At 38.0% G+C, this 15944-nt stretch overlaps 1 protein-coding gene across 9 annotated transcripts in view; it reads left to right on the top strand.

Annotated features, from left to right (window-relative positions):
* Positions 1–15944, top strand: part of HDAC8 (histone deacetylase 8) — a 199811-nt gene that overhangs the window by 80036 nt on the left and 103831 nt on the right. For 8 of the 9 annotated variants that reach the window (XR_002805445.2, XR_011434763.1, XR_011434764.1 and 5 more), the window contains 2 exons: positions 3606–3778; positions 6217–6311. Coding sequence is in view for 5 of the 9 variants with exons in the window: in XM_070257501.1 (XP_070113602.1) it covers positions 3606–3778; positions 6217–6311 (268 nt within the window). In the remaining 4 variants the exon portion in view is untranslated. Of the gene's footprint in view, positions 1–3605; positions 3779–6216; positions 6312–7301; positions 10198–15944 lie in introns of those variants that run through there. The other variant, XM_023633824.2, reaches the window with a different exon arrangement.

Here is a 15944-nt window from a genome sequence, read left to right as displayed (position 1 = left end):
GTTTATCTTGCTTCCTGTTGCTCTTATGCCTAGAGTACTTAAATACCCTTTTTGCCAACTGCTCTGCCTTCAGGCTTTCTTTCTTTGGCCTCATATGCCACAGCAAAAATCAAAGTTCCTAAGCATTATTTTTCAACAACATCAGTACTTATTTCATACTTCTCCAGTGGCTCCCATTTGACCATCAAGCCAAACGAAAACTTCCAGTCTTGAATTTGAGTGTCCACAGTGTAGCCCTCTGCAAGCTGTCCTCACTTCCAGTTGCTTTAATGTTTTCACTGGGTACAAAATACCCTACCTGTATAACATTAATTAAAAAAAAAAATACCCTACCTGTCACAAAGCTTCCAATTACCCCTCCAGAGCCCTCTTCATCAGAACTCCCTGAGGATGTCTTCCCTTCCTGACTATCCTTCAAACAACTATTCCAGAAATACCTACCTTCCTTTATGCTTTCCGCTCTCTTAGTACCAAACACTCATGAATGTTATATGTATATGCTTTCCTTGCGTGTCAGTACGTGTCGCCCTATCAATTCTACCACAGAAATAGCTCCCAAATCCATCTCTTCCTCCGTAACTTTGCCGCCACTGGCCTGGACAATTGCAAAAGCCTCCTGATAACCTTCAGTGTATCCTATGCTATAGTCAGATCTTTTCGAAATGTAAATCTAAGCGTGCTCCCGACACACACACACATATACATGCCCACAATGTTTGAGACATTTCATACCCTCTCAGTCAAAGTCCAAGCTCACTAGCCTGCCTGGCATTTCTGGCCGTTAGTGCCCTAACCCCTGTTTACTGCACTAGCCTCACTCCCACCACTCCGTTTCAAGCCTTCACGCTCTTGTGTGTGCAGTTCCTTCTCTGAACCTAGTCCCCTACCAATAACCCCCACAACCATCCCTGCTCCCAGCTCTCCTACCTTCACCCCACATGTTTGTAAACTTTTCCTAATCTTTTTTTCACTTTTTATTTCAAGATAATCATAGATTCACAGGAGGTTGCAAATAAATGTACAGAGAAGTCCTGGGCACCCTTCATCCAGCCCCCGCCAACGTTGAGATCTTACACAATTATAGTCCATCAAAATCAAGCTGACTGGTACAATCCGCAGAGCTGCTTCAGTTTTCACCAGTTCTACATGCGCTCATGTGTGTGTAGCTCTATGGGATTTTATCACATGTGTAGCTTTGCATAACCACAACCACCGCCACAATCAACATACAGAACTGTACCATCACCACAGGGCTCTCTCATGCTACCCTTTTATGGCCACCCCCTTCCCTAACCCTTGACAACCACTAATCTGTTCCTCAGCCCTCTAATTGTTATTTCACAAATGGTGTATAAGTGGAATCATGTAGTAGAGATTTGGGGATTGGCCTTATTCACCCAGCATGATTCCCTTGAGATCCATGCAAGTTTTTTGCATGTATCAATAGTTTGTTTATTTTTATTGATGAGCAATATTCCAGTGGTATGGAGGTACCACAGTTCGTTTACCCATTCACTTGTTGAAGTACATCTGAGTTCCAGTTTGGGTTGTTAGAAATAAAGCTGCTATGAACATTCATGTACAAGTTTCTATATGAAAATAAGTCTTAATTTTGCCGGAATAAATGCCCAAGAATGCAATTGCTAGATCGCATGGTAAGTCTATTTTTAGTTTTGACAGGAACTGCCAAACTGTTTTCCAGAGTGACTATACCATTTTACATTCCCACCCACAAGGTATGTATGATCTAGTCTTTCCACATCCTTACCGGCAATTAATATTATCATTATTTTTCATTTTAGCCATTTTGATAGGTAGCTCATGGTAGTTCTCATCTTTTAAGACCTAAGTCAAGAGTTACCTCTGTGGAGCCTTTTCTAACACCCTCTGGAAAAGTTGACTACTCCTTCCTCTATGCCATCCCTGATGCTTCATTTATCATTGTATTTTGATTATTTATTGACATAGTCTGAGTCTTCCCCTCTGTTCTGAGCTGCATGAAGATAAGAGCGGTGCCATATTCATCTTTGTTCCTGCAGCATCTGTACAGTTACATGCTGGACACACAGAGGGCACTCAGTAAGTGTGTGCAAAGTGAGGGAAAGAATGAATGGAAAAACATTAGTCTTGCTTGCCTCCTCCTCCTCCCCATTGAGCTTTTTAGAACAGAAATCATGCCTTTCTCTGTGTCTCCTGGCAGCAGTTAATATGGAGCTCTGTACGTGTAGATGCTCAATAAATGTTGGCTAACTATTCAGGTGGCTTATCTTCCTTCTGCACCCAGGAGATAAGCACATGAAAGAGAGAATAGGCCCGAGTATTCCTGTATTAAGGATCATATGTCATAAGTTTTATAATAGTCTCATAATCTCCACAATCACTCAATATTTGTCTGTGTAGATGAGAAATCAAAACAAAACCATCTTTTGAGTCAAAGAATGCCTCTGCAGCTGAGCACTTTGCCATAGTTTCAATACCCTGGTTACATATGAACTTGGGAGGACAGCATTTTACATCCCTGAATTCTTTTTGCAGTTTCAGAAGGATCTGGAATTTTTCTGTTTTTGCTGCACTGGTATAATTTGACATGTTGATTGTGAAGGAGTCATTAACCCTAACATTTTTGATCACTTTTTGACTCTGCATTTTCTCAACTCTGAAGTATGTTAATTTGCACTTGTTTACATGTCTCTGTAAGAGTCACTGAGGCCCCTGAGGACTGGTGTATGTTTTGTCTGGGAAGTAGATTGTAAGCCCCTTGAGAGCAAGGATCTTATAACTCCTAGGAATGCATTCTGGACATTGTCAGTGTTCAATTAATGATAATACTGGAAGCCTGACTGAGGTCATCTGTCACATTGACTACTTCCTTTTCATCTATAAGGCTTCTAACTGTCAAAAATGCTGTTAGATTGATTTGATAGCATTGAATGATTCTACCCAAAATCATGCTCATTATTACCCAGTACAATTTGGTTTTTAGGGTGCTTTCAGATTTATAACTTTGGATCGGTTGTTACGGTTCCCTGCCCAATAACACTCTGGTTACATACAAATTGCAGAGGGCTGCATTTTATAACCCAAAAGTCCTTTAGTGTAATAAAAAGTAAGCTGATAACATCTATGCTTTCAAAGCATATAATTCTCTTCACCAGCCCCCTTCAATAACTAGGTGATAAACTCCAAGTATGCTGACAGTCTTAAATTACCACAAATAATCCTTAATAACGATTCGATGCATATGTCTTATTTTCCCAGATTGTAAAATGGAGTAAAAGTGTACACTCTGTCCTATGGCTGTTGAAGTTAAATTAATATGAATTTAAAGGAAGTCTGAGTTCTAAAACAGAAGGGCAAATTCAGTCCTTGGGGAGGGTAGAAGTAGGGGGCAGTTGTTTTTGTAAGTCAGGTTTATTGAGGTATAATTTACATGCAATCTGACTCAGCCTTTTTAGATGGAAAGTTTGATGAGTTTGACAAGTTGGGGTTTTTTCCTGCACTATTTGCTGATTCATCTATACCTCCAACTGGCCCCATCACCACCACTCCTAGACCAAACTGACCTATCTTTTTCTGACATTTTGTATCCTTTCTCTTTTCTACAGTGTACTAAAGGAGGTATACATAGCCTTTAATCCCAAAGCAGTCGTCTTACAGCTGGGAGCTGATACAATAGCTGGGGATCCCATGTGCTCCTTTAACATGACTCCAGTGGGAATTGGCAAGTGTCTTAAGTACATCCTTCAGTGGCAATTGGCAACGCTCATCTTGGGAGGAGGTGAGTACACAGGAAGGTCACCAGGAGAATTTGTTGACCTTCCTCCACATTTTGTCCATGGAACTGAGGAAAACTTGGCTTTCTTAGGCTACCTGCCTGTGGTCAATGAACTCTGCCACCTTCAGAGTTCAGCATAATAAGGAAGTGCTCTGACACACTTCTCCTCAGCTTGGCATGTGCGGTGACTCCTTGGCACTCTGAAGTCTGAGTTTTAATTCCTGAAGCAAAGGTCCTTAGGTTAAAGGTGACATCAGATCTTATTAAGAATAGAAGATGTTAAGCTCAGTGGACTTTGATCCATCTTCTCTCAGTATAGTCTTTGATGCTCAGTTCTAAGAATCATCTTTTGGAAACATACCACTAAAATTCTAACATATGAATTAATTAAATATCTAAGCTGAATTCAGAAATGACTTCTCCTCCCCTTAAAAAGCATGGATTTGTTACAATAAAGCAAAAATGAGAGATCTAAGGAGTCTCTTGGGCATTCTTGCCTTCAGCGTATAGTGATGTTTTATATTATTTAACCAACAGAAAGCTGGGTCTGTTTAATAGAAGCATTTACACATTTGTGAAAGGGACCTTTCACAATCTCAGCTACCTTGAAGATGCCTTGCTTAGAATCCTCTGTCTATCTGGCACAATCTTTATTTCATGGGATGAATGAATTGGTGTGTTAAAACAACATGATCAAGCAGATTGAGCTTGAAATATGTGCATTATGAAACAGCTAATAGTTTGTTGCTTTTGTCAACCTGTTGTAAACACCAAATTAGAGGAGATCATGGGAAATCCTTATAAAACTGAGTGAGCATTCAACACAAATCCACAAGCCTGGTCCTTTGGCAGCCTCCAACCCTAGAGGGATCAAAATTAAAAGTGCTTACAAGAGACAAGCTCTTATGAAAAGCTGGCAAGAAATGTATTAACTTCAACTCAGGGAAAAGGCAAAATTGATAGGTACTGCATGACATATTGCTTTCCTTGATGGCACTAAAGATGGTGATGGCTATCCAGGTACAGGTAGGGAGAAGGAACGAACGCCCTTTCCACAACGTACGTCTGTGCTCATTCAACTTTTGTTTGAGGCTACAGCCTTTACTTAGCATTTTCAAAGCCTCTTTGCTTTCTCAGCCCAAAGTTTTGGCTTTTGAATATATAACTCTTCTTATGCAATACGTGTACTCCTGGAAAGGCCTGTGCATAAATGGAGTTTTTGCAAATCAAATCGTATTGTATTTGCACCAGAGAGAGCTTACTATTTAAAACCTGTAGTGACTCTTTTTGGAATCAAATAATCATGCCCAATAAGTCCATCTTATAAATTCAGATTCTCCACCTCAGGAGTGTTTAAAGTAATACCTGTAATATTTCACTTAAATTCTCAACCGCCAATAACACATAGACAATTAGTGGGAATGGCCATGGCTCAAGCTTCAGTGGACCCCATTGAGGCCTAAAAGCCACATTCCAGAAGCCCCAGCATCCCTCATCTTTCAAGGAGTAGAAAGAAAAGGGTGGCCATATGTCCAAATTTATATGTGTTATCCCAGTGTAATTATTAGTAGTGTCCCCTTTTACTCTCAAAAATGTACCATTTTGGATGATAAATTATGTGATCACTCTACCTAAAATAGATCAGATTCTATTTCCCTCAGGCTGCACTGAGGTTAGGAAATCATTCCATTTTATCCTTACACTCTTGGAATTTAGCTAAAGGCCAATGTTCTAATGCTTGCATGGCAGAACACATCTATTCAGCACAAAAATATGCTGATTATTAGCCAGTGTAGTATGGCTGCTGGGTGACTGTGACAGGACCTGACGAGATAGGTCAGAGCGTCAATCAGCAGTCCCTTCCTCATCTCATTCTCTTTGATCTCTGCCACTAGGCCTGTGTTTTGTGAAGAAAAGGAATGCTGATATTAAAAGAAGGAAGTAGGTTCCTGTCAGCATTTTCCTTTTCTCTTTCCTGGATTTTTCTAGGGCTGTATCTGCCAATAGTTTCAACATTCAAATCACATCCAGCAGTCATTTTATAGAATTGTTGCAAAATTCATCACAGAAACCCTCACGCTGGGTCGGTCACCTCAAGAGACCCAGGTTCCAGGGATCTCAGTCTTGCCGATGACTCTTAATGGGATTGAGGAGCTTGGAGTCATGGGGTGCATGTGTGTTCGGAGATAAGGGCCTCTTGAATCTCTGTGGGCCTTGGACTTCCCAGTTCCACACTGTTCATGGTCTGACTGGTCCATTAAAGTCTACCCGCTCGGTGGTTCACAAATATCGTAAAGGGATGTTTAGGTGAAATTCTACGAGTTGCAGTTGTCTTTTTAGCCCTTTTATTAAAACATTTTTCTCTCCTTCCTTACCCCTCTTCCCTCTTCTGCTGTTTTGTGACTGTTCTTTCCTAACTTCACAATTCTTGATGGAGACAGGCGGCTATAACCTTGCCAACACAGCTCGATGCTGGACATACTTGACCGGGGTCATCCTAGGGAAAACACTATCCTCTGAGATCCCAGATCATGAGGTAAGTAAGGCTCTGACAAGTCCTCTCTTCTTTAAGGGGAAGAGCTGAGTCATTCCACCTAATCAAAATCACGTCCTCGCCACTCAATACCGTTTTGTTGAGAGACACTCCAATAACAATAACACACTGTCTTGGCAGAATAGTGGACTCTTGTTCCAAAATATTCAAGACCTTCTGCCTTTTTTTACAAGAGATCTCAAAGGCCAACCAACTTTAATTTCTCAATTAATTACAGAGACTGTGGGAAGGGGTCACCTGTTCACACAAAGAAGTCTTTGGAATATATACATATTTTCATCCCCTAGCCTCAAGAAAGGAAGGGCAATTTTTAAAATGTACAAGCTGCGTTCTCATCTATCTTTAAAAAGTCCCATAGGCAGTATGTCACACCTATGTCCTTTGGTGGTAGTCCTGGTCTCTCAGTTTTCTTCGACTAGTATAAAATTTAAGAAACATATAATCCCCACAAAGACAGGTCTGGTGTTTTTCCAGCAATTAGAGGCACACAGAGGCTGGGGCGGGACCATCCAAAGTGTGAAACATGTCGTTTGAACCCTTGCCATTGTCTTTAGTCACGTGAGATGGGCTTTACGTTTTCCAAGGCAAAGATGTCTGTTCTAGTTTTCCCAGAACAGGTTAATAGTAAGCTGTCTGGGACCTGTGAGTGTGCTGATAATCCCTTATCCGAAGGTGTACCCCTTCTCTTCCCCGCCCCCCCGGCCCGGCAGGAAACATGTTATCACAGATCAGGATGTGTAGCTGCAGGTCTTAGACTGTATAACTTATAATAATGAAGCAGGACCTGCAGCCCCACCTTCTCAAGCCATTTCCCGAGGAGTAGAAACGATACTTTGGTTATAACATTTTGATTCCTGCCAGATGCAGAAGCTGTACACTTGGGAGCTTTATGCTTTTTAAAGTTACTATTATTTTTTTTAAAAATTAGAAACAACTTAAACTAATTTCCTTCCAATTTTCTTCTAACCACAGATGAGATGTAATATGTATCTCAGAAAAACCACTCAATGCATCTAGAATACAAAAAGAAGGCATGCTATAATTTGAGACAATTTGCTGGTGTCAGGGTTAATAGAAGTCTCTTTTCTTGACTTGACTTACCTTTATTCAGTATTTGGAAGCTTTATGAAACATAAAGGTAAGCGAACAAATTACTTTTGTGAACAAATGTAATTGCTGTTATTGCTGTGGGAATATCTCAGATTGCATTGTAATTTAAAGCACTGAGACTTTAAAAACTGATCAAGTTATGTCAAAAAGTAGTTTCAAGCTGTAGAAGCCTGAATTGAGAATGAGTGTTCTGTTCCTATGAAACAAGGCAAATCCATAGATTCATCTGTCTTAAAAGGTTGATAGAATTTTAGTAAAGATGAATACCGCCTCTGGTACCTGGAGAAGCTGTGTGCCTGAATGGATGTGGACTTGGCCTTATAGATAGACATGTCCTGTCTTTATACGGATATATTCTGTGAGATTAAATGAGATGTAATGTATGTCAAGTGCCTAACACACAGTTCTTGGCACATAATAGGAACTTTTGGAATGAAGTTTTCTCCTTCCCCTTTGCATGCTCCCAACAATTTCTTATACCCAGACATTTATGACTTTGTCGTTCATAAATTTGTCCAAACCCTTTTTGAATCCCTTCTGTCATATCCTTCTGGTATAAGAGATGTGAGTCAACCAAGAAGGAACAAAGAGGAAAATTGAAATAACAGTCTTCCAGGTACAATAAGATAACGTTTTTATGAAAATTGCCAAAAACAGACTACGCGGTGTGAAGGCATATAGAAGCTTTGTGCCACGGTATGTAGTTGCACACAAGTATCCTGTGGCCCTCTGTAATCAGATCAACAGATGGTAAATCAAGAAATATTTACTCAGCACCCATTGTGGCCCAGGCACTGTGCTAGGTGTCTTGGAAGATGCAAAGACACTAAGACCTCAGCCCCTGCCTCAAGCAACTTGGGAGAGAGGGTGGTATAAGTGCTGGGGAGATATGTAGATATATGAATAATTCTATTACGGAGCAGAATAAGAACCACAAGACTGTAGGAACAGTGGCTATGGGGATGTGCATCAAATATAAAGGGGATACAAATGAGTAGACAAAATACTCTGCCTCCCAGAAGCTGAAAATATAATTGAGAAATCTAGTTGGTCAAAAGGTCAAGGCAGTGCATCAGTCAGCCGACGTCTGGCTGACCCCCTCACAGTCTTCACTCTCGGACTTGGGCTTTTGTTCCTCTGTCTCCTAGGATAATAGTCCTCCTCCTCCAAATGCCCTTTCCCCACCTCTCTACTGTCTTCCTAGGTCCAGCTTCAAGCCCTACGCCTTTACAAATCCCTTACCTAAATAGACCAAGGCCCTTTGAGCTCTTCCTTCACATTCATTTGTTCCTTCATTTATTTAACAAGTATTCACTGGGCCCCTACTACTTGCCAGGCCCTCATCAGACCTGGAATCAGAGACACAAAGACTAACAAGATAAACCCAGTGCCCTCAGAAATATCATCATCTAATAAAGGTGACGGAACAATGTGCTCAAATCCAGGACAGATGAGGAGCATAGCGGAAATGTTTCACCAAGGCTTTGAATGGAATCTTGGAGGTTGGTCGGGAGTTTGCCGGGTGAAGAAGAGGGAAAGACATTCTAGGCAGAGGGGACAGAGATTGGAAAGGACATGGTGCCTCATGGAACCAGTGAGGAGTTTGATATAGTAGTAGAAGCTAGAGTTTATGAGAGAGAGTAGGAAGGATTAAGGCTTGAATGGAAGTTGGAGCCAGGTTATGAAGAGCCTTGAATGCTATACTAAAGAGTTTATACTTTTTTTCTGTGAAAACAGATAAGTTTTGGATTTTAGAAAGCCCATTTGGTAGCCCATGGAAAATAGGTTGCAAAAGGGAGAGACTTGAGAAAGGCAAACCTGTTAAGAGGTTCGAGTACGCTCCTGTAACACTTACAGTCTGTACCATTCATTCTATCACCTGTGTTTTGGTTGTCTGCATTCCCCCTCAATGGTTAGCAGAGTGTTAACTACCCACCTAGTTGGTGTTCATTGATTGAATGAACAACTGAATAAATGAGTGTTTAAATAATGTATCTCAACATTCACATTGGGAAACTTCTATTTTTTTATTATTTTATTGAGGTCATAGTGGTTTATAACATTGTGTAAATTTCGGGTGTACATTATTATATTTCAGCTTCTGTACAGACTGCATCGTGTTCACCACCAATAGTCTATTTTTTATCCATCACCATACATAAATAACTTCTATTTTTGATGAAAGAATTGGAAGCATAATCTAGCCTTTTTCTAGAAATTGTTTAACCCCAGTAGCAACTACCTATCCTTTGTAAGAAGTACTAGGTATCCCAGATGTAGGAAATAGACATATCCATGGGAAAACACTAGGTTGCCTGTGAAGGGCAGGGAGTTGGGAAGGCAAGCCCAGCATAAACATTAGAAGTGATTAGTGGTAAGATTTCAGTCATAGCCCTCAAGAGATACAAAATCAGTAATGCCATAAAGCCAGTGATCAGGGAGTTAGTCCCAGCCCAGGAGTTGGAGAGCCAGGTTGGCTGGCAAGGCATGGAATAAGGAGGCGATCCCAGCTGGAAGCAGAGTTGGACCCAGCTGGGAAAGCTGAGAGAAACAGAGCCTGCCCCTATGATTAGCCTAGGTATCTATACCATAGGGAAATTTCAAAGGTGACATGGGGTCCCATAAAAAGACCAGTACGTGGCTAATTTAGCAAATCGCCCACTCTATGTAATAAGGCTTATGGACTATTATATATAAGAATGTTCTGTAATCCAGTAATGCTATTTGGATCCTATGATCTAGGATAGAGTACGGCAGTTATATTATATCATGTATTCATATATAGGTATATGTATACATATATACAGATATATCAGGTAAATGTATATACCTGAATCATCAGGTAAGTTTATTAACACAATTTAGTGAACAAAAAATATGTATTTAACCAAACCACTTTTAATAGACTGGTTGGACAAACTACGCCTCATTCATGTGAGGGAATATATGTAGCCATTGAAAAGAATTAAGTTGATTATATAGGAGTGTATGTTACTAACGTGAAACAATCTTGCAGTGCAATCTGTAGATTGCACTGAATCTGTACATTGATTTGGGGAGAAATAACATCTTAACAATATTTAATCTTTCAATCCGTGAATTTGCTATGTCTTTCCACTTACTTAAGTCTTGAATTTCACATTTTAATTTGTACTTTTCAGTGAGCAGGTCTTGCACAAATTTTGTTAAATTTATCCCTAAGTATTTCATGATTTTGATGTTATTATAAATGGTATTTTTTAATTTCAATTTCCAATTGTTTGTTGCTAGAATATAGAAATACAATTGATTTTTTATATTGATCTTGAATAATGTAACATTGCTAAACTCATTAGCTCTAGTAGCTTTTTTGTAGATTCCTTAGCATGTTTCATGTATACAAACGTCATCTGTGAATAAAGAGAGTTTTACGTATTCCTTTACAATCTTCATGCCTTTTATTTCTTTTTCTTGCCTTACACTGATTGGGACCTCCAATACAATGTTGAATAGAAGTGGTGGGAGTGAACATCTTTGTCTTGTTCTCGAGCGTAGGGGGAAAACTCTTAATCTTTCACTATGAAGTGTGATGTTAGCTATGGGTTTTCTCATAAATGTCCTTTATTAGGTTGAGGAAGTTCCCTTCTATTCCTAATTTACTGAGAATTTTTCTCACAAATGAGTGTTGAATTATGTCAGATACTTTTTCTTCATCCATTGAAATGATTGTATAGTGTTCTCTTATTCTGTTAATACAGTAAATTGCATTAACTGTTGCTTTTTTAAAATGTTAAACTAATGTCGCATTCCTGGGGTAAACCCTACTTGCTCATGGTATATTATCCTTTCTATATATTGCTGGATTCAGTTTGCTGAAATTTCGTCAAGGGTTTTTCAGTCTATGTTCATGAGGGATGTTGACCTGTTGTTTTCTTTTCTTGTAATGTCTTTGTCTGGTTTTGCTATCAGGGCAATGCTGATCTTATAAAATGACTTGAGAAGTATCCTCACCTTTTCTGTTTTCTGAAAGCATTTATGTAAAATTGATACTGTCTTACTTAAATATTTGATAGAATTCACCAGTGAAAACGTTTGAGCCTAGAGTTTTCTTTGTAGGAAGGTTTATAGTTATGAATTCTATTTCTTTAATAGTTATATAGCTATTTGAATTTTCTATTTCTTTTTGCTTCCATGTTGATAATTTGTCTTCAAATAATGTGCCCATTCACTCATAATATTCCCTTATTATTGTTTTAATGTCTGTAGGAGTTGTGGTGATATCCCCTTTTTCGTTCCTAATATTGCTAATTTTCCTTTTTTCTTGATGATTTTAGCTTGTAGTTTATCAATTTTATTGAACTGGGTTTTTTTTTTTTCAAAGAGCCACCTTTTAGTTTCATTGATTTTATTTTTCTCTTTCATTATTTCTGCTCATATCTTTGTTATTTCCTTCCTTCTACTTACTTTGTATTGATTTTTAGTTCTTTTTCTAGTTTCTCATGATAGAAACTTAGTTCAGTAATTTTTAAACCTTTTTTCTAAGCATTTTATGCTATAAATTTTTATCTAAGCACTGCTTTAGCTGCATCCCACAAATTTTGATATGTTTTCATTTGGTTCAAAATATTTTCTAATTTTCTTATTTCATTGATGGGCTATTCAGAACTGTGGATTTTTAAAAATTAATTTCCAAATATTTGAGGACTTTCCAGACATTTTTCTATTTATATTCATTTTAATTTAATTTTGTCGTGCTCAGAGAACATACTTTGCGTGATTTCAGTCCTTTTTTTTTTTATTGAAATTTGTTATATGGCCCAGCATATGATCTGTCTTGGCGAATGGTTCATGTACAATTTGCAAAGAATATGTATTTTGCTGTTATTGACTTGCATTTTCTATCATTATCAGTTAGATAGGTTGGCTGAGTGTTATGTCTTCTGTATCTCTACTGATTTTCTCTCTACGTGTTCTGTCGACTACTGAGAGAGTTGAAATCTCCAACCATGGTTTTGGATTTGGCTGTTTTTCCTTTCAGATGTGTTGGTTTTGGCTTCGTGTATTTTTGAAGCTTTGTTATTAGATGTATACACATTTAGAATTGTTAGATCTTCTTGATGAATTGACCCCTTTATTATTAAGGAATATTCTTCTTTGTCTCTGGTAATATTCCTTGTTCTGAAGTCTACTTTGTCTGATTTTTATATTATCACACCTGCTTCATCACAATTATTATTTGTGTGGTATATCTTTTTCTGTCCTTTTCTTTTAACCTATTTGTGTCTTCACATTTAAGTTGTATCTCTTGTAAACAGCATATAGTTGGATCATGATTTTTTAATCCAGTCTGACAATCTCTGCCTTTTAGCTGGGGTGCCTAGACCACTTATGTTTAAATAAATTATTTATATGTTTAAGTTTAAGTCCATCTTCCTATTTGTTTTCTATTTGTCCTATCTGGTCTTTGTTCCCTTCTTTCTATTTTGCTGCCTTCTTTTGAATTAAATGAATTTTATTTTAGGATTCCACTTATCTCCTTTATTTGTTTATTAGCTATAACTCTGTTTTGATTTTTTGTGGTTGCTCTGTGGTTTACAGTATACATTTTTAACTTGTAATAGTCTACCTTCAAATAGTATTACACTACTTCATGTATAATATAGCACCCTTATGATAGTGTTCTTCCGTTTTTCCCTTTTTCTTCTTTTGTGCTATTGTAGTCATATATTTTACTTTTGCATATATTATAAACCCCATGATACATTGTTATGTCTTGCTCTAAACAGTCAATTATTTTCTTTAATTTTTAAAATATTAATTCACTTAAAATAAGAATAATAAATCCAGAACATGTTAGCACAAATAACACATTGTGATTAAGAAACTATATTTTCCAAGACAAAAAGAAATTTCATGAGAAGAAGGGCATTGCTGTACATTTTTGCACATCTCTGTAACATCTGGCTTAGTAGATGATGGCTGACTTCTACCTGCTTCTACATTCAGTGTGTTTTGATGTTGTTTTTATTAAACTATATGAAGAAAATCCAGGTTCACGTAGATATGTAGTTGGAAAAAGGAATATTTTAATAACCTTTATGGATAATTATGGATATTCTTCTTTGATACTACACAAAAACCCTACAAATGATAGTTTCTTAAAAGGTTAATGCTGTGTGGAATCTGAAACCATGTCAATGAACTTTTTATATAGTGTTACATCAAAATTCATTGGTCATCTTGTACTTTGAGTGGATATTTGACCCATATTATACATATTGATTATTTGGAAAATATTGGTTTACCAAGTTATGCAAATATGACAAATGTTGAAAAATTTTATGCAATATCAAAAAAATCGCATTAATTGATATCACTACTGATCTCATTGGAACAAAGGTTAAGTTTTGGTAAGCTATCAAGCTTACAGTGGCAGAATGAAGTTTTTTTAAAATTCTGATTTTCACTCAAAAATGTGAATATTATCATTGGCGACAAATAATGTCAGTTATTTACCCTGAAGTGATAGGCTCACTTCATTTTTGAGACAATATCTACCAAATACGCAAGTATTTAATCGTGGTTTTTCCATGTTTCAAGAAAAAAATGATATTCCATGGAAAGTGGCTGGTTAAGCCACAGCACAATCACGGATGTGCTTTCCTCAAGACCGCCAGCATAGTGTAGCTTACATCAGAAGCACCATTTGGTCACACAGAGTATTAAATCCAGGATCAAGATTTAATAATTTTTAGTGCTTCACCAAGAACATTCTTAAGTGAAGTTGGATTTTTTTTGTGGTGAGTACATAGCAGTAAAGAATACAATGACTGCTGGTATACTTTGGTGCTACTGCCTTAATTTATACCATGATGCCAGCAGTTTTACCCGCCATTGCTTTTGCACCTCTGTGCAAATATAGGCAAAGTTGCTCCAGGATAGACCATGAGATTCAAATAAGTTATTCAGCACTTTCAATATTTTAGAACCACTTGTGTGTGTTGTCAACTGTTCATGTAAAAAAGGTCTTCTTCAAAGATTAGTTAGTGCTGATACCACATGACTACAAGCAAAACAGCAAGTCCAGCCACATTTGTAGACTTGTCTGGTTGTAAGGTCAAAGTACAATTCTACAAATGAGATAGTAACTAAGTCTTCATGTTTAGAGCTAAACACTTAAATAAACAAGCTACTGTGCCACTGAAAAGAGGCAGTATTGTGAGTGGTTTTACCAACTTTTCCTCTGGTAGGCATTGAGCAATGTCAACGGTCCAAGGCTTTATTGGTCTCTAAGCTATCGTATGCATTTCTTCAGCCCACACAGTGCAATAACTTACACATAAGAGGCTTCAGTGACTTTTTCATTTCTAGTTTGAAAAGCTCTAACAAACAACTTTTGGTTTTTAATAAGCTCATCATATCTACACTTAAAACACTCAATCTCTTCCCCTTTAACTATTAATGAATGGTCTGAAAATAATGCCACAACTTAAATAGTGAATTATTTTGAAACTTTTTGAAAATGTTCTATGCATAAGACACTATAAGGTAAATTAATGACATATATAAAGATAATTTTAATCATATTTTATTTCTTACTTACAATTTCACCCATGTCTTTGAGGTAAATGTCTTTCTTCCATGAGTTGGAACCCTCACTGATATTTCAGTTTCATCTTTTTCAGCTTCTTTAAACATAGATGTTGTAGCTCTGGCTTGAGAAAGCTAGTCTTCTAATCTTCCTTTATTAAGCCAAACAATCCATGTTCTCATTATGTTACTGTCCAGGTGGAAGTAAAATTCTGGGATTTCAAAATAATGATTTACTAAACAATAATAAAGTTACAGAGATTATAGCAAGTATAACTAAGGATACCTTTTCCATGTGCCTCTTGTGGTTAGGGAGTTCAGGCACCAGTCATGGTGCCAGTACTTCAGAGGAGAGAACTGAGAAGCTTAAAGGAAGGGATGGAAGAGAAGACCCAGAGCTCAGCCAGACAAGAGGTCTCAGAAGGAGCGAGCACCTGCTGTGTGGGCCCCAGCAGGGCGTGCAGGGAGGCTAGACAGCTACTCATACCAGCCAAGGGATGCAATGCTCAATCTAGAATGCACCAGCTATGAGCAGCTCTGGACCACAACCCCCAGCTGGGCTGTGCCACCTTTTGGCTGGACTGTGTTGCTCCGTTCACTCTGCCACCAGGCTGACAGCCTGCCTCACTGCTCCATGGCCTTCAGTGGCATTCCTTTGCAGTCAGTACATATGCAGCCACCACTGGACCTGCTGCTCCCAACATGGCCCTAAACTATTTAAATAAATTAAAAGATGAGTAAGAAGATACTTTATATTTACCTGTATATTTACCCTTTCTAGCATTTTTCAATCCTTTGTGTAGATCCAGATTTCCATCTGGTAAAAGTTACATTCTGCCTAAAGAACTTCAGTTAGTTTTTCTTATAGTATAGGTCTGCTAGCAACAAATTTTCTCAGCTTTTGTTTGAAAAGTCATTATTGTGTCTTAATTTTTG

The sequence above is a fragment of the Equus caballus genome, chromosome X (genome assembly GCF_041296265.1).
Source record: "Equus caballus isolate H_3958 breed thoroughbred chromosome X, TB-T2T, whole genome shotgun sequence".
Lineage (NCBI taxonomy): Eukaryota > Metazoa > Chordata > Mammalia > Perissodactyla > Equidae > Equus > Equus caballus.
This window is presented reverse-complemented; position numbering and strand designations above follow the sequence as displayed.